We start from the raw sequence: 20,644 nt of genomic DNA, 5'->3' as shown, positions 1-20,644 counted from the left end.
AAGAACAATAGTGTTAAATGTCTTTAGAGAAGAGCAGAAACGAACATTTAGGAAGACTTATGAAACTGTATAGATGATATACCAATAGGCCATTTTATTCTTTTTCTTGGGACATTTTTCTAGATGATTTGTCCTTTTTCTTCAGTTGTCTCATTTGTCCAGTGTTCTTCAGATTCCTTAGCCTTCATTCTTCTAAAAGACAAAAACAAAAACATTTCCCCAAGACTAATTTTGGGGAGGTTCCCTTTCGGCAAGTTATTATCTGATTAAATGAAAAGGCATATGTTAATGGTATAAGTTAGTTTAAATTGGATGGTCATGCTGGTTGATGAACTATCACCTCCTCTAATTAAGAGGTCCCTCTTGTTCAAATCTAACCTTTATCAATTTTAATGGTATCCACAGCTTATCTACTCCTGTAGAAACAAAAGCAAAACCTTGTCCTCAATGTGACACATATCCTGGTTTCCATTCTGAGGTCATCACATCCTTAAAGTATATAGTATTTATAATTTATAAATTTATAATTTATAAATTCTGTAGTTTCTTCTATTATCCAATGTCTCTCTGCAGCTGTTGCTCCTTTTTCATTAGCATTGAGGAAATTCAAAGTTAATAGAGCATTATGCAGTCTATTTCTGGGGGGTTTGCTACCCCTTTCTGTTTATTTAGCATATCCTTTAGAGTTCTGTTTGATCTTTATATAACTGCTTGGCATGTAGGATTATGTGGTATACCTGTAATATGCTTTACAGTGTAATAAGCAAAAAAACTGTTTCATTTTAACAGAGACATGCTGAAGCATTGTCAGTTTTAATTTGTGCAGGAAACCCATGATGGCCATAACTTCTAGCAAATGAGTGATTACAGAACCAGCTTTTTCAGAACTCAAAGCAGTTGCCCATTGAAATCCTGGATGAGTATCAATGGTATTGTGTGCATATTTCAATTTTCCAAATTCTGCAAAGTGAAACACTTCTATCTGCCAGATTTCATTCCTCTGAGTACCCTTTGGATTATATCCTGCTGGTAATGGCATCTGATTGTAAAAGGAACAAATAGGAAATTTCCTTACAATTTCTTTGGCTTGTTACCAGGTTATGGAAAATCTTTTTTTAAACCTTTACTATTGAAATGATGTTTTTTAAATGAAATTCTGAGGCCTCTAGCACATTTCCTATCAGTAATTTATCAATCACATCATTACCTTGTGCTAGAGGGCCTGGCAGACCAGTATGGGATTGAATGTGAGTTATATATAAAGGATGACTCCTTTTCCTGATTGTATCTTGTAACTGAATAAATAGTGAAGTTAATTCTGATGCATCAGGGATAAATTCTGCAGTCTCAATATATAATACCACTCTTTCAGCATACTAAGAGTCAGTAACTATATTGAGAGTTTCTGAAAAATCCATTCATACCAACAGAATAGCATACAATTCCAATTTTTGAACTGAATTTTAAGGACTTTGAACCACTTTACTTAAATTTTAAAGAGGTAGGTTTCTAAGAGTACATTTAAATGTTTTGTTTGTTTAAATTTGGGCAATCACAAATATGTTATGTTAAACATACGGATGGGCAAATAATGACTATCAAAGGCATTTGACCATAGTCTACAATTTTTTGTGGGGTCAATATCCCTTTTTAAAACATTTGGTGCTTAGGCACAAGGTTAACTATATAATAAAAACCTGAAATGTAACAGTAAATCATTATTAGTTACAGTCCACAACTATTGTAACAATTGATTAGGTCAAGCCAACTTTAATCTCTTCTTAAAATTATTATTCTTACATGTAGACATACATAAAAATATATTAGTACAACATGTTGGGTTCATTTACTGTTGCTTGTGTATATATATATATACATATATATATATATCTTTTATAAATCACTATGATATAAATAGGATAATAGCATGTATACAATGTAGTATGTGTTCTGTGGTCATTAGAGAACATATGAGTCCTTTTCCATTTGTGTCTCTCACCTTTAAGTCACACTTTTTCTTGTTACATACATATGTACACACAAATATGCAAATAAAACCTGTTGAGTCTACTTAGTTTCAATTGTATGAATATGATCTTGGAGCTGATCATTAGGTACTGGACATAACTGAAACATTCAATCATTTGGCTAAGTAATGTCAAAATATTTCCTAAATGAGAGAAGCAATTTAAACTGCTCTTGCTGTTTTGTTTTTTTTATCTGCTCACATTTATTTTTACAATACAAAAGGGTTAGTATGATATTTCATTAAATTTATAATCTCCAGTAAATTCTTACATATATTGTCTCAATTATTGCTTCCTTTGTGAAATACGTGTGTATGGCATTCCCATTCATGTTCCACTGCTTCCTCTTAGTTCAGAAGATTTTGTCATGAAATTGCTAAAAATTCAACTCTATTCAATGAAATGTTTCATTAATATGTATGACTTGGCTATTCTTGTGTTTACATTTTATTTAAGAAATTTTATTATTCATTTTATGTACCAGCACAGATCCCCACCTCATCTCTCCTCATGCTCCTCACCAGGCTCCCCCCACAAACCAACTCCTCTCCCCTCCTCCAAAAGGTAAGGCCTCCCATGGAATGTCAGCAAAGCTTAGTATATTCAGTTGAGGTGTGATCAAGCCCCTGTATGACTTGGTTTTAATTTCAATTTAATAGTGTGTCCATGTTTGAATTTTCTTTCTGAATGAGTGTGTCCATCACTACTGCCATCTTCCACTCATATCAGATACTACTTTTTTCCAGTCTTCAAGTAGAAACTGATGATATGTAAATATCTGAGATCTTAATCTTTCAATGCTATATTAGAACTACTGAAGCATCTGACTCCCTGGATTAGTCAACTACTGATCTTTATGAATCTTTACTGTTCACATGACAATCATTTCACTATCATTTATTATGATATAAGTCAATCTAGTAAATCTTGTTATCCTCTATAGTATATTTTATATAATTTTAAAATGAATATATATTTTATTGTTTCTGTCCTGGAAGAGAACCATGCTGAATATATAAACTAGTTTTAACAAGAATTGTGTTTTCAATTAAAAATGCCATCATGATAAGAAAAATAGATATTAAATTAGATAAGAAACTGATTGAAAATGGTACTTATGAAACTTTGAAAGTAGATATGGTGGTACATGGATGTAATCCCAAAAAATGAACAGTAGAGGTGAGAGATGGGAAGTTCAAGTTTATCTTTGGCTACATAAATGTTTGAAAACCCATTCTACATAACATTTTGTCACAAAGATTCAAATAAAAGACAGAAAATTAAAATTGTAATACAAAAATAAAAATTACAACACATAAATTCATGTGTATTTTTTGAAGTCAACACTGAACAATGAATATGGTAAAGAATTTTCATAGAAAGTGTATTTCTCAGGTATAGCTCACTGATTACAAACAGCTATTATTTATAATTATATTTTTGATACTCTTATAAATATGACATGTTTTATGGGCGGAGTAGAAATTAGATTTTCTGATATCATTAAATGTGTACTGATGCTTTTTGGTAACTACTAAGGAATATTTTAATGTATTAGTGAGATCACTTGAGTCAGATATGCAAGGTCTCAAACGGTGATGGGCAGGAATAGTACAAAGAGTGGTGCAATATAATGAACCCTCAGTGGGCTGAAATTTATCCTTGAAATTATTTGATTTATGGTCTTTAAGGACATGTGTTCCTGGGATGAGAACTGTAATGGCATAATTGTTTCTAATTAGGACTTTGGGAAATTTAGGCCCCTGGAGATGCAGACATTATAGAATTTAGCCTCTGATAGCCTCCTTCAACACACCTGACCAAGTCAGAAACAGATACCTATGGGTCCTCCCAGAAAAGATCCTACCTAACAAAGGAGAAAGGACTCGGTCTCTCTGCATTTTATAATGACGTATCTTCCAACTTTGATATCTAGGTAAGTTACTAGATGTAGTTGTTCTTTGACATCAGCAGGTCACCTAAAGTCTATTAATTAAAGTTTAGAAAGTCAGATTAGGTGTGATGCATCATCTCTTATTCATTTATGCTTAAATTCACCTTAATTCCTACATGTTGATTGCATACTTAAACCATCATTTCCAATGGTGTTTTGTGCCCTTGAATCCATCTCTGATGTTTACAATGATCAATATAGAAATGTTCCATTTCTGTCTATTGTCCTCACATCCCCAAATACATTACTTATTTCTGATGAATGTATGGTGACTTGTCTTCTTGGTAGGAAAAAACAAAAACAACCCCCTTTACAAAATGGCAGAAGACTAGACACTGAGAATTGAGATAGATAATCTTATTTCTTTCATTTCTTGTCTTGAAATAGCCTCAATATTTTCATTTCAGATTAATTTAAATATAAATAATTGAAATCTTTTTATATTCTACTTATAAAATAGGGATCAGTTGCAGGTATTAATTGAAAATGAATACAATAAAATTAATAACATATATAACAATATTCTTACTGTACAGGTAGGTTTCTCCTATCAATGATTTCCCCCATTTACAAAGCGTGTGCTGAACTCTAGATCACATTGAGAATATATGAGTCAGATGTTATATCATGTATATATACCATAATCTCTTCGTCACCCCCTGAAGATAACTTCCACAGCTATACAGTGGGCATCTGTATTAGCACAGTGACTGTCTTATAAATAAAATGGATTGTATTTGTACAATAACATTTAACTATTATCCAAAAGATGTTTTCTAAAATCTACAGAACTATAAATACTTTAATCTCTTTGTTTGGAAGTTTATACACTTTATTCAAGCATTTCTCTTACATTTTCCCTTAAAACCAAAAAGCCATGTTTTCCTTACTTTATGGAAGAACTCCACAGAGCTGAACAGATAATTTGGTAGTAGCATTGCCTTATTTCTCCTAAAATTTCTTTCCAAAAATTATGAGTTGCATTTCTGTTTGGGAGTCTCATGAGTTTGAACTCTGTATATAACATTTTTAAATCTTTGCTTAGGTCTACCTGGAAAGTATTTCAATTATTGAACCTAACACAAAGGTTGTAAGTAGACAAACTTACAACAAACAGAAAATCTATAGATTTTACCCAGCAAAAAATATTAAAATTATAAATGTAAGTTGGAGATCTTAGTTATAATCCAAAAATGTTGTGGTGCATTATGTGTGCACCACATACATGAACAGACATTGGTTTAAAAAAAATCAACTGCACAGTCATATAATTAAAGTTATGACCCAAGCTCTTTCTTTTTTTTTCTTACTTTCTTTCTTTTTTTTTTTTTTTTTTGCTGGCTGTTTTTTTTTCTTATTATTAAGAGATTTTCTATTCGTTTTACATATCAACCACGGATTCCCCGTCCTTCCTTCTCACTCCCCAAGCCTTCCCCCACAACCCATCCCCCATTCCCACCTCCTCCAAAGCTAAGTCTGCCCTGGGGAGTCAGCAGAGCCTGGTACATTCAGTTGAGGCAGGTCCAATCCCCTCCTCCCTGCACTAAGGCTGAGCAAAGTGTATCAGCATATGCACTGGGTTCCAAAAAGCCGTCTCATGCACTAAGGACAGGTCCTGGTCTCACTGCCTTGGGAGCTCCTAAACAGTTCAAGCTACACAACTGTCTCACTTATCCAAAGGGTCTAGTCCAGTTCCATGGGGGTTCCTTAACTATTGGTACACAGTTCATGTGTTTCCACTAGTTCGGCTAGTTGTCTCTGCACTTTTTCCAATCATGCTCTCGATATCTCTTGCTCACATAATATCTCCTCTCTCTCATCAATTGGACTCCTGGAGCTCCACCTGACCCAGGCTCTTTCAATCAATGTCTGTTTGCTTCATATTAACAAGGAAATCTTAGATCTTCTAAATGCATTATAGGGTAAATGAGGTGAATACATGAAAAAATAATTTGACATGACATCATTATGTCTGAGAAGCTATCCAATGTAGGAGAAAAATTACATAACTTTGTACTCTTCTTTTTTTGATAGTATACAGCATTGGGTATTTGAAATGCAACAGTTATATGTACTGTATGTTGTTTAATCCTAGTGCTTAGAGCAATTCACCAAATTGAGTTAGTTTATAAAAATTAAGAAAGAGTGTGAAAAGAAATATTAGGGCATGATACAGAGAGAGACTAGCAGAAGAAAATATTGCAAAATTCATCAGTCTTTAAAGTTCCCATGAAAAGAGTTTTTCTATTAATGTAAATTTTCTCAAAATTCAATATATATCAAAACCATCTGGAAGATGTTTTAAATCATAGACTTAAAACTCTAATATTAATAGTTTATAAGGAATACATTTGGAGAACAGACCTATGTTTCTAACATGCTCATATGTACTGCTGCTTTTTATTTCCCTCTGTATTTCCAGCAGATTCACCTACAAAATGGAATCTAAAAACCAAACAGGTGTTTTAGAATTCTTTCTTATGGGAATAACAGATGATCTCACACTGCAACCCCTCATCTTCAGCCTGTTTACCTCCATGTACCTGATTACCATCTTAGCAAATGTGCTCATCATTCTGACTGTCAGCTCTGATTCCCATCTCCAAACACCCATGTATATTTTTCTCTCCAATTTGTCCTTTAATGACATCTGCTTAAGCACAACTATCATTCCAAAGATGTTGGTGAACATTCAGACACAGGATCAGAGCATCACATACACAGGCTGTCTCACTCAAATCTGTTTTATCTTGCTGTTTTGTAGTTTGGAGAGTTGTCTTCTTTCAGCAATGTCATATGACCGCTATGTTGCCATATGTCATCCCTTGACCTACACAACAATCATGAATCCTCAAACCTGTGGTCTGCTGATTCTACTTTCTCTTATCATTAGCCTTGTGAACACTGGACTGCTCGGTCTGATGGTGTTGCGGTTGTCCTTTTGCACAGACCTAGATATCCCTCTATTTTTCTGTGAACTAGCCCAAGTCATCAAGCTAGCCTGTTCTGACACCCTTATCAATTATGTTCTGATATATCTTGCAACAATCATACTTAATGGCATTCCAGTCTCTGGAATAATTTTCTCTTATACTCAAATTGTTTCTTCTGTTTTGAGAATATCCTCCATGAAAGGAAGGTATAAAGCCTTCTCTACCTGTGGTGCTCACCTGGCAGTGGTTTCCTTATTCTATGGTACAGCATTGGGTGTTTATATCAGCTCTTCATTCACCAGTTCAGTCACAAATACTGCATTGGCTTATGTGATGTGCACATTGGTCCCTCAAATGTTGAATCCCTTTATATATAGCTTGAGGAATAGAGACATTAATGTAGCCTTGAGGAAACACATTAGTACAGCAATGTGTCTTCTCTGATGTGTCAATTGCTATGGACTTTGTTTTCTGCAATAAGCCAAGGTGGGGGTATTCCTAAGAAGAATAAAGTTTTATCTTTATATTATTGCAATCTTCTAAAATGTCCAGGTGGCATACCATCTAAACCTATGTTCTCTGTTTTCTTTCTACTTTCTTTTGTTAGAACTCGAAATATCTCACTTTGACTATATGAAAACAATTTGCTTTTTTATGTCATAAAATAAATTATTATTTAGGATGTACAGTTTTAGTAAAGTATCATGGATAAATATAGAAATATAAATGTATTGATAGGTAGAAATGAAGTAGAATAAATGAGATAATTTGATATTTCAAAATTATCATAAACATATCATGATAAATTGAGGTAAACTTGACACTTCAGTATTTAACACTTATTACTTGCTTTGCCCTAAAATGTCAAACATTTATTTTGAACACTTAAAATTGTTACCAGCTGTCATCTTCTAATGATTCTATACAAAGTGGACATTAAATCTCCCATCAACTGCATATGAAATTAATGTCAGTTTTTCTCCATGTGATATATACCCATAGAACATTTTCCTTGACAATATCTGTATTTTGCTGCAGAAAATTTTGAAAAATATTGCTTTTCTTCGAAAATGGTCAAGCACGTTTTCAATTTTTGTTCTTATTGCATTCCTCACTGCATTCTGAGTTGAAGATTAGATAGTTATAGTTATAGTTATAGTTAAAGATTAGATAGTTATAGTTTTCCTTGTTAAGAATTTTAGAAAAGAAACTCACTAAAGAGGTGTAAGTGTATAAATTTGAAAGACATTATAAGATAGTTCTCTGTTAGTAATACAAATTTGGATAGAAAGTGAATCAGGTACATTTTGGACGTACCAAAATAGGATAGATAATGGAATATTTTCTCTGAGTTTGTCAAATGCAAATGGATTAGACATTGTTTAGGTATTTATTGCTTGTATATATTGTATATAGTTATTGCACTTGTTGTATATAGCTTTTCTTATATTAGTTATAACTTTTTTCCTCTTTTTCTTTTTATTAGAATAGAAGGAGGAAATATGGAGATATTTTATTTGTGCTGAAATGTGATTTTGTTTGTATGTTAATAAAGTTGCCTAGGGATCAGAGCTAAGAGCAAGCCACTAAACAGAAGTCTGGTAGTGGTAGCACATGCCCTTAATCTGATCACGTCAAGCAGAGTCTCTGTGTTTTCAAGGGCACATAGCCAAGTGGTGACCCAAACCTTTAATCTCAGTACCAACCATAGAGACCTGGAGGTCTGTATAGACAGGCAGTGATGAGCAAGTCATGTGGTTGGGTTTACAGCCAATGAGAAGGCAGAACAGGAAGGCAATAAAAAGACAAGACACAGGAAGAAGGTGTCTTTCTCAGGGGAAGGACGGCAGCAAAAGTCAAGACAAGGTGGTCTTAGCTCTTGGCTACTGCTTGATCTCTGGGCTTTTAACTCTTTATTTGGCTCCATGTTTCTTATTTAATAAGACGGTTTAGAATTACATCTACATTTGTCTGCTTGCCTTCACTCTCCCTGGCATGTTTAGCCATCTTGTTGCTAAGCCAGTCCTTTGCTGGTATGAGAACCTCTTATTCTGGATTCCAACCTAGACTGCAATCTATCAGCTCTTTATCATTTTTTTTTTCTGTGCTGTGGGATGGTCTTTCTGTATGCTGTGAATATGTGTTGATCTCATTGGCTGACAAATAAAGATGTTTTGGCCTATACCCAGGCAGAATAAGGCTAGGCAGGAAAACCAAAGGGAGATACAGGGGAAAGGAAGGCAGAGTTCAACAGATGCGATTCAGCTGCCAGGGGACAAGGTGTTATAGAACCAGTAAACCACGGGCCATGTGGCGATGCATAGATTAATAGAAATGAGTTAATTTAAATGTAAGTGCTAGCTAGTAATGAGCCTGAGCCATAGGCCAAACATTTATAATTAACATAAGCCACCTGTGTGGTAATTTGGGAAGTGGATGCCAGGTATTTGGGAGTTGCTGACAGGATAGTAACTTCCATGTATATGTGGTGGTCCAATGCGGGACATGAATTTCTACATAAAACCCGAGGAATCTTAAAAAGGTTCTAAACACACAGAAATGGACACTCACTGGGCTTCCTAATCTCAGAGTCTCATGCCAGCAGCAACACAGAGACACATCCCCCAGTTGCCATAAGTGAAGCAGTTTGACAGGTTTCCACAATCTCTCACATGGGCCTTAGTACAGAGAAGTGGTTCTCAGCTGCTGCCTTTAGACTTGAGCTTCGAGCACCAGCTTGTTGCATGACAGATTCAGAACTCTGTTCATGTAGACAGAAAAGGTTACAGATACACAGTAAAGACAGATTAAGACCAAAAAAAAGGTCCTTTGAAAGGGTTGCAATGTGTTTTTAAAAATGCGTAGGCTTGGGAGAGAGAAGAAAAATGGTAGATTAAATAATACTAAAATCCTCAGAAAAGAAATAGATTAATAAAAAATATAGTAAACCACACAATATGGAAAATACAGAGTGTCTGGATTATAATTTGATGTGTTGTCTTCATATTTTCTGACTGTTAATGAGCAAATAATAACTACTAAGAGACCTTGGATTATGAACACTTCTATGTTAAACCTATCTATATATTTTAAAAATATCTTGACTCTAAAATCTGAGTCTGGGGATATGCTGCTTTGGGAAGGAGGTTCTGATTTTGTTTCTACAGAAGGTGAGAGGCTGTAGATTCTTTCTAGATTAAGAAAAATCAGATTTGATCAAGGAAGACCCTGAAAAATCCTGACTACAGACATGAAAAAATAATCCTGAAATAACTACAAAACATGTGATGTATATTTTACCTGCTCAAAAATAAAATAAAAAGTTATCTTTGATTGACATGTGTATAATACACAGTTAATATTTATATTTATATTAATACCAATAAATTTGTTACCTTTAAAAGTTTATGTATTTTCAGAACAAGGAGACCAGACACAAATAAAAAAAGATGACCCAGATGATCTAACATTTCAGTATACCTTTATTACAGTTTTCTCTGAGTTCTGCATCCAAAATAGCTTTGAGGCTGCTGACTGAGATGGACCAGCCACAAAAAATACCCTAGTCAGGACTTGACCATAGTTCTAAAATTTTTCAGGTTCCCATAAGATTACCAGTGCCCCCATTCATCAAGAAGCAGTCTAGAGAACTATGCCCCAATTCTCAAAATTTTTAAATATTTATTTTTTTATTTATTGAAGTATATAACCTAGTGATCTTATTTGTTAGCATATTCACAGAGTTATACAATCAACATCACAATCATTTCCAGACTATTTCATACCTCAAAATAAATACTGTGCACTTTAAAAGTTTCTTCATATTCCCCTATCTTAACAGCCTTGTGCAGTCATTGGTCTGCATTATGTCTTGATGGATTTGTTTTTGCTCTAACTTTTTTTCTCAGTTCTTTTTTTATTAAGAAAATTTTTATTCATTTTACATACCAATCACATATTCTCCCCTTCCCTCCTCCCACCTATCCAGCCCTCCCCTCCAAACCCACCCCCCATTCCCTCCTACAAGAAGGTAAGGCCTCCCATGAACCCACTACCAATGATGGGATACCTTGCACAGCCTTTAGGCAGGGACAGGGGCTTGGACCTGCCTCTACTGAATGTACCAGCCTCTGCTGACTCCCCAAAGTATTATTTAAGAATGTTTGTTTTCATTTAAGGTGGTTGGTTAGAAATTGTTAATCTGAAACGCTAAATTTTACTATGTCAAATTTAAAACCTTCCTTTTTATTAGACAAAAGGGGGAAATGCTACGGGATTGTCTTTCTTATGCTGTGAATATGCATTGTTTCACTGGTTGATAATAAAAGTTGATTTAGCCTATAGCCAGGCAGAATAAGGCTGGGCAGAAAAGCAAGAGGGAAATACACCAAAAAGAAGGGCAGATTTGAGCGGGTGTGATGCAGCTGCACAAGGAAGAAGATGTCAGGGAGCTGGTAATCCATGGGTCATGTGGCAATGCATAGATAAATAGAAATGGATTAATTAAAATGAAAGAGCTAGCTAGTAATAAGCCTGAGCCATTGGCCAAACATTTACAAATAATATCATCCTCTTGTGTGGTAATTTGGGAAGAGGCTGCTGGATATTTGGGAGTTGCTGGCAGGACAGAAACTTCTACCTAAACTCCTGAGTACCTGCTGAAACATCCAGTCTTGTTGACTAAACAACTAAGTATCCTTCACTTTTCTAGTGTAGAGTAATTATTATTGGAATACCCTGAGCCACAGTATTTAAACTACTCTAATCAGTTTCCCTTATACACACATACACACACACACACACACACACACACACACACACACACACACATGCACATATACTTTGTCCATTTTGTCTCTTCAAGTAAGCATGATTAATTTGGGGTGTGAGCCAGAACAATGTATAGAATTCAGATTACATCTGCTGTTTATGGAAAAGGAATCACTAAGTGAATTCTGTATTTCATGAGTTGTTGTCTTTATGTGAAGTTTTCAGTTTATATGGATAATAAAGTTTCTAATATATGAGGATCTTTGGATATTGAGGCCCCCAGGGAGATAAAAATATCATATCAGCATGGAATCTATACAACAACTCTGCACAAAAGAAGAAATATTTTTACCAGCTCACTATTATCTCATTATTTCTCTGTACTTCCTGTGACTAAGTCTTCCATCTTCATTGCCCAAATGAATCCAGACCGAACAAAGAACCCCTTGATTAAAACTTAAAAATAAAGAACGATGATTAGGTACACAAAATTTGGGGACTCAGTAAGAGGAGAACATGTATAAACTGTGAGTGGGTAGGACTGCAATGGGATTGAAAAAAGTTTTTCCAAGCCCCAGTAAAGACTAAGATCATTATACATCATTTACAGTTAGAAATGATTAAGAATGGATTTTAATTTATTATGTAAAACATAGATAACAAAAATCACAGTTTGTAAAAAATTAATAACATTTAATAAAAAGACAACCCCAAAGGTTTGTATTTTTACAACTTAGTTGTATTTATAACTATAACTATAAATATATATATATATTCATTTGCACATACATAACATATATTGATTGTCACATAAAACAGACCAGGCCCTCTAAACTAAGTATACAAGGGAACACTTGTTTATATTTTATATGAAAATGAGATTTATTAGAAAAATGTCATGTGGTGTACATATGGAGGTGCTAAAACAAACTTCATGATGATGTCCCAGTATCTGAGTCAGGAAATGGCCACCATGAATATCTCTTTTCTGCATTTATAATCTTTGAAGATATAGTCTCTGGAAAAAAGCAAAGTGAAAAAATTGCACTTCAAACAAGGAGCTCCCAGGAATGTGAAACCTGCAGAAGATAGGTTTGTGATATTCTTAGCCCATATGTGGGTATTATGCTGAGGCAGCACCACAAGCTCTTTATAGAAACAAGTGTTCCTCTTCAGGAATCATCATCAAGAGATGTTCAACAACATTACTTTTGGAAACATCTAAGTAACCCAAATTCCTTTAATGCGTTGAAGAGAGTTCAGGTACAACACATGTATCTTACTCTCATAAAAAGAAGTCCACTTATTCACTGCATCTCATCAAATATGCATACTAAATGAATAGTACATCAATGTTATTTCCCTCATTTTTCTGCTTTACATTCTTGATACTAATGTTAACACATTTCCCTCCACATTTGCAGTGTTTTTTATGCATCTTATTTCCATTCTTTCTTTAATAACTACATCAGCACATTTCAATCCTTTAGGGGATAAAAAGTTTCCAATGTAACTGCTCATTACTGAAAAACAAAACCACAAAAGTAAATATCAGTTTTACACTCTCTCATCCAGATTACATTACTAGCCAAGGTGATTTGTCCTATTATATTTTCCTTTATCATGACTATTATTCTAGGTTTATGTTGAGATACTGAATTGAAAATATATACTTATTACACATACCATAAAATAAAAAAACTAAAAAAAGAATAAGAATATGGTGCTTGATTTTATATAACATTCAAAAATAATCTGCATAGGCAGGAAAATTCATATATCCACCAACCATTTCATGCTATATGAATGTTTTAATAAGATGAAATGATTTCCCATACATTAGTAAAGTTTCAGAGGAAGGATATCATTAGGAATACATGAACCTGATATTACAACAAATTAAATATAGCCATAACAGGTTCCCTTCCCCCTTTGAGGAGAGAGACATGGGGAGGAAAATGGAAGGAGACATGTGAAGAAGGAGAAGCTGAAGGACAGAGAAGAGAAGACACAGGGAGGTAATGTGGAAGAGACAGCAAGACAAAATAAAGAGAGGGAGAGAAGAAAGTCAGAATATGGCACAAAATCCTTTGTGGTTTTCCACTTACTCCTTTATGTGGGAGCCAGTTATCAAACTTAGGTCATCTGGATTGCAAGGAAAACATCTTTATCCATTGATTCTTCTCACCTGCCTGAAATTATCTTAAAGAAATTGAATCATTCCAAACTTATGAAAAGTGATCAAAAAGAAAGACATTTCAAGCTTTATTTAAATTTCTTGGCTATTAGAATATCTGATTATTTTAGAAAAACATATACAAAAAGAAAATTTCAAACATTCAAGATTAGCAGGAATGTACAATAACTTCGGATTGCCCTTCAGAGCAATGTCAAATGTAGATAACACACCATGAGATACAAAGTGTTCTCTTGATAATATTCCTTAGTGTAGCTTCCATGTCTTTTCCTTAGAATATACATAAGTTGGTTAAGCATCTGTGGGATCACGGTGTATATTACTTAAGCTGCCACAATCTTTCTAGTTGAGTCTCTAAGCAGCTGAGCTAATATAAACCTTAAACCTGTCCCATAGAATAAGGAGACAGCAGGAAAATATGACCCACATATGGAAAATGCTTTATGTTTTCCTCCTGATTGTTCAATTCTTAAGAAAAAAGATATAATATGAATATAAGAAAATATAGTTCCAGATATAGATACACCACCAAATATGCAATCTGTGCGACATAGCATTATGCTAGTCATGATGTTATCTGAAGAGGCAATGTTGATGACCTGAGCAACTTCAGAGCAAAAGTGGAAGCTTTTCAGATCTGTAAATGACAGCCTCAGCACTATCTGAATAATCAGAGAGCACTCTAAGTGATAAGGAACACAAAAGAATAGAACCAGGATGTTTTGTACCTAAGTGGATCACAGATGGCCAAAAAATGACCATAAGCCATTGCTACTAGAAGAGTGTTTTCCAATCCAATAAATAACATACTAAAAAGGCTTGGGTGAGGCAGCCTGTAAATCTAATGGCTTTGTTCTATCTTTGGAATGTTCTTCAGCATTTTGAGGACTGTGCTGCTGCTCAAAAAGATGTCAGTCAATGACAGGCTTGGAAGGAAGAAATATATGAGCGTGTGGAGATGAGAATGAGAGCCAACAGCAAGGGTGATAAGGAGGTTCCCAGGCCCTGTGTCCAGGGACACGCACAGAAACAGGCTGAAGGTGACTGACTGCACGGCTGGATCAACCATTAGTCCCAGAAGAATGAATTCTAAAACATCTGTTTTATTTATGACATCCATGTTGAAGATAAATATGATGCAGAAGACACATGTCAACAAAATTTAAACAGTAGCCTCTTGGAAAGGTGTTAGAAATTCAAAATGTTTGTCTTGACCTGAGAATTCTATTGGTGCATTGTTAGAATCAAGACCAGTATTGTACTAAAGGTTATTTTATAATCTGTTTTTTTTTTTAGGGACACATGAAAAAAATTGAAGATCCACTAACATTTAAGTACTATGTGGGTACACCAATTAAAATTCAGTAGTAGATAGAACAGTAGAGTTTAAAAAATGGAGACACATTTTTTTGCATTGACGCTAGTTCATAGAGTACTAAATTTTATATCACTCAGGAATTGTACATATATACTTTCTTACAAAAATTTACTTCTTGATGACCTTATTTAATTCTAATGTGAAGAACTGTTCAACTTGTTTTTAAAAGCTGCAAGGAAAAGTTGACCAAGTGGTACATAAAGGCAGACCTATTGATATTATGCCTGATTTCTCAGTGGAGACCTTAAAAGCTAAAATGGTATGGACAGATGTGTAGCATACTCTAAGACACCACAGATGCCAGCCCAAACTATTGCATTCATCAATACTTTCAATCACCATAGATGAAGAAAATAAGATATTCCATGATAAAGCCAAAATTTAAATAATATCTAATTAAAATCCAGTCCTACAAATGGTTCTAGAGAGAAGACTCCAATCTAAAGGATTTACTTACATCCTTTCAAAAACAGGGAATAAATAATGTCAAATCAGCAAAACTGAAAGAAAGGAAGCATGCACATGTACCACCAACAAATAACTAAACAACTAAATAACAGGAATCAGCAATCATTGGTCATTGATATCTCTCAATATCAGTGATAACAATTTCAAAACGAAATGACAGAGATTAATAAAATGAATGCAAAAACAGGATTCATTATTCTCCTCCATCCAATTAACATACCTCAACAACAAGGATAGACATTACCTCAGGGCAAGCAGTTGGAAAATTATTCAAATGTAAATGGACCTAATAAGCAAGTTGATCTAGGCATTTAATTGCTAACAAAATAAACTTCAACTGAAACTAATAAGAAGACATAGAGATAGGGAAGGAACATATTCATCCCTGAAAGAGTCTACCAAGATTACATTTCAATTCATAACATCTATGCCCCCCAAAAAAGGGCAACCAAGTTTGTAAAATAAACACTACTACAGCTTAAATAACATATTCACATTTGCACTGACAGTGGGAAACTTCAAGTTCCCATTTAAACAGCTGGACAGATCATTCAGACAAAAACTAAACAGAGAAACACTTAGGCTAACAGATGCTGTAAACCAAATGAACCTAATGGAACATTTAACCCAAACAGAAAAGAATATACTGTTATCCCTGCCTCTCATGGAATCTCTTCCAAAATTCACCATATATTCAGACACAAAGCAAGCCTGAAAATATACAAGAAAATCAAAATAACTCCATGAATGCTAATGGACTACCATGGATTAAACCTGGATATCAGCAAAACAGAAATAACAAAAAGCTTACAAACTCATAGAACCTGAACTATTCTCTACTGAATAAAAAATGCACCAAGTCAGAAATAAGAAATTTAAGACTTTCTAGATTTCAATGAAAATTAATACACAGCATAGCTAAACATATAAGATACAATGAAGGTGGTTCTAAGATGCAAATACATACCAATAAGTACTTACATCAAAATACTGGAGAGATTTCATATTAACAACTAAACAGCACACCTGAAACCTCTAAAACAAGTAAGGAAGAAAGGAAGAAAACCCAAGAGGAGTAGATGGTAAGAAATAATTAAACTCAGGTGTGAAATCAATAAAATTTAAAAAAGAGAGAGAGAACAATACAAAGACTCAATGAAACAAAGAGTTGGTTCTTTAAGAAAAAACAAGAAAAATAAATCCTTATTCAAACTAACTACAAGACAAAGAATATTAAAATTAATAAAATCAGAACAGAAAAGGGAGGCATATAACAGACATCAAGGAAATCTAGAGAATTATAAGGGCATAATTTAAAAAACTATACTCCACCCAAATGGAAAACCTAAAAGAAATGGATAATTTTCTAGATAACTACCACTTACCAAAGTTAAATAAAAATCAGATAAGTAATTTAAATAGACTAATACCCACTAGTTCAATACAAGCAGTCATTAAAACTCTTCTTTACTCAGGATGATATTTTTTAGTATAAAAGTTGTCAGGAATCCCCAAGGATGACCCTAGCTTGGACCACTAGTAATAGTGGAGAGGGTGCCTGAACTGAACTGGCTTACTCCAGTGATCAGATGAATGAATACCCTAACTGTCATCACAGAGCTTCTCTCCAATGACTGATGGAAGCAGATGCAGAGATCCACAGACAAACACCAGGCAGAACTCCAGGAGTCCAGACAAAGAGAGAAAAGAGGGATTCTATGAGCAAGTGCAGCAGGATCATGATGGGAAAATATGCAGGGACAACGAACCCAAACTAGAGGGAACTCATGAAAGTTGAATCAATGGCTGTGGAGCCTGCATGTGACTGGACTAGGCCCTCTGCATTGCCAGACAGTTGTGTAGCTTGATCTACTTGGGGGGACCCCTGGTGGTAAGATCAGAATCCACCCCTGGTTCATGAGCAGGCTTTATGGAACCCACTACCTATGATGGGACACTTAGTGCAGCCTTGAGGCAGGGGGAAGGGCTTGGACTTGCCTCTCCTGGATGTGCCTCCCAATGGGAGGCCTTGCCTTCTTTGGGGGGGGGAGTAGGGCGTGGGTTGGCACAAGGAGGTTGCAGGGGCGGGAGTAGGAAAGAGGGGGAATCTTTGATCGGTGTAAAATGAATTTAAAAACTTTCTTAATAAAATAAAACTTTCCTTTAAAAAAAAAAGCCCAGGGCCAGTTGGTTTTATTACAGAATTCTATGAAACTTTCAAAGAAGAGTTGCTCTGATACTCTGTCCAAATAATATGGACAAGGCAAGACTGTTGTATAGCCTAGAACTATATGAAACCATTCCCCTATCTCCTTCCAATCATATAAATGGATGGAGCTAGAAAAATATCATATTGAGTGAGGTTACCCATGCCCAAAAAGATAAATACCGGCCCAACCCTACCGGACTTCCTCTGCTCACACGCAGAACATACCATTCAGAAGAAGAGAGAACCTCTGCTGCACCAAAGGTAAAACTAGCCACCAAAATTCCAGGCCACAGTTGCCAACACGGACAAAGTGTCCATACTAGAGTAGAGGCCATACCAGCTATGACAAATTCAGGCCACAAAGACCAGAAGACCAAAGAGGAAACAGAACCAAGGAACAAAACACCCTACCAACAAAGACAAACTCAGAAATCAGCATCTAGAACTATACTTAGCCCAAACGTAGATAACTAATTACCAGTGTAAGATACAATCAACAACAGTTGGGGCAGTATGACACCACAAGAGCCTAGCTATCCTACTAAAGCAAGACCTGAATATTACAACAACACTGTTGTAGCATGAGAAAAAGACCCTAAAACCAACTTTATAAAAATACTAGAGGTCCTTAATGAGGAAAGGAAAACAAAACAAACCTCAAAGAAATTGAAGAAAAGACAAAGAAAAATGGGGGAAATCAATAAATCTCATAAAGAATACCAAGAAAGCCAAGAAAAATGAACAAACAGGTGAAGGAAACTATTTGGGATCTGACAATAAAAATAAAAGTAATAAAGAAAACAGAAACTGAGGGAATTATGGAAATGGAAAATCTGTGTAAGCAATCAGGAACTAGAGACATGAGCATCCCCAACACAAGAGATGGATAGAAATCTCAGGTGTACAGGATATGATAGAAAAAATAGGTTAATCAGTCAAAGAACAGTTAATGCCAATATTCCACAAAAATACTAATAAATTTATTTTATGAGACCACAATTACAATGATACCCAAACCAAATAAAGCCTCAAAAAAGAATGCAAATTATAAAACAATTTCCATTATGAAATAGATAGAAAAAATACTCAATAAAATAATTGCAAAGCAAATTCAAGAATGCTTTAGAAAGAGCATTCACCATGATCAAGTAGGCTTTATCCTGGATATTCAGGTATAGTTCAATATATGAAAATCAATAAATGTAGTCCACCATACAAAAATTTAAGAAAATAACAAAGGAATGTTTCATAGGTACAGAAAAATCCTTTGACAAATTCCAATACCCCAACATGATAAAAGTCCCTGAGTGAGGAGGAATACAAGGCATATACCTAAATATAATAAAGGGAGTTTACAGTGAGCCCATTGCCAACATCAAAATAAATGGAGAGATACTTAAAGCAATTCCACTAAAATCAGGGAAAAGACAAGGTTGTCCACTCTCTTCATACCTATCCAATATAGTATTTGAAGTCTTAGCTAAAGTGATAAGACAACTGAAGAAGATCAAAGAAAAATAAATTATAAAGGAAGAAATCAAAGTGTCTTTATTTCCAGATGATATGATATTATATGTAAGTGGTCTTAAGAATTCTACTGGGGAACTTCTTTTTTTTTTTTTTCTTTTTCGAAACAGGGTTTCTCTGTATAGCTTTGCGCCTTTCCTGGGACTCACTTGGTAGTCCAGGCTGGCCTCGAACTCACAGAGATCCGCCTGGCTTTGCCTCCCGAATGCTGGGATTAAAGGCGTGCGCCACCACTGCCCAGCTCTACTGGGGAACTTCTAACGCTGATAAACATTTTCAGTGAAGTAGCTGGATACAAGATTAACTCAAAAAAAAAAAAAAAAAAAAACATCCGTAGCCCTCTTAAGTAGAAATGACAAATGTACTGAGAACGAAATCTGAGAAAATCACCTTATCAATACTCTCAAATAATATAAACTATATTGGAGTAACTCTTACCAAGCAAATGAAACTATTATATGACTAAAAACTTGAAGTCTCTGGAGCTGAGTTTGGTGGCATATGCCTTTAATCCCAGCGCTCAGGAGGCAGAAGCTGTGGGTTTGAGACCATTGTGGTCTACAAAGTGAGTTCTGGGACAGCCAGAGCTACATAAAGAAACTTTGTGTCCAAAAGGACCAAATAAACAAAAAACTTGAAATCTTTGAAGAAATTGAAGAAGATATTAAAATATGGAAAGATTTCCCATGCTCAAGGATCAGTACCATAAACATAGTAAATATGGCCCCCAACCAAAATCATCCTCAAGATTCAAGACAATTCTCACCAAAATGCAAACACAGTTTTTCACAGATCTTGAAAGGACAATTCTCAATTTCATATGGGAAAACAAAAATCCCAGAAAGCTAAAATAATTCTGAACAATAAAAGGACTGCTGGAAGTTTCACTATTCCTGAATATAATTTGCACTGTAGAGATACAGTTATAAAAATCACTTGGTGTTGGCATAAAACAAGACAATAGATTAATGGAATTGAATTTAATTCCCAGATGTAAATCCATAAATGTATGGACAGGAGATTTTTGATGAAGAACCTGGAAATAAACACTGTAACAAAGCATCTTCAAAAAATGCTGCTGGTCAAACTGGATGTCTGTATGTAGAAGAATGCAAATAGATTCAAAATATCACTCTGCACAAAACCCAAATCCAAATCTATCAAAGACCTCAACATAAAAC

The 20,644-nt window shown here is 34.8% G+C and overlaps 1 protein-coding gene across 1 annotated transcript; it reads left to right on the top strand.

The window, feature by feature from the left end:
• Positions 1 to 1,927: 1,927 nt before the first annotated feature.
• On the top strand, positions 1,928 to 7,358 carry LOC131914080 (olfactory receptor 7G2-like). The gene is made up of 2 exons (XM_059266674.1): positions 1,928 to 1,938; positions 6,404 to 7,358. Exons 1-2 carry the CDS (start codon positions 1,928 to 1,930, stop codon positions 7,356 to 7,358), a joined length of 966 nt encoding a protein of 321 aa, XP_059122657.1.
• Positions 7,359 to 20,644: the final 13,286 nt, after the last annotated feature.

This window comes from Peromyscus eremicus, chromosome 7 (genome assembly GCF_949786415.1).
Source record: "Peromyscus eremicus chromosome 7, PerEre_H2_v1, whole genome shotgun sequence".
NCBI lineage: Eukaryota > Metazoa > Chordata > Mammalia > Rodentia > Cricetidae > Peromyscus > Peromyscus eremicus.
Note: the sequence above shows the minus strand (reverse complement) of the source record. Positions and strands in the feature narration are given on the sequence as shown.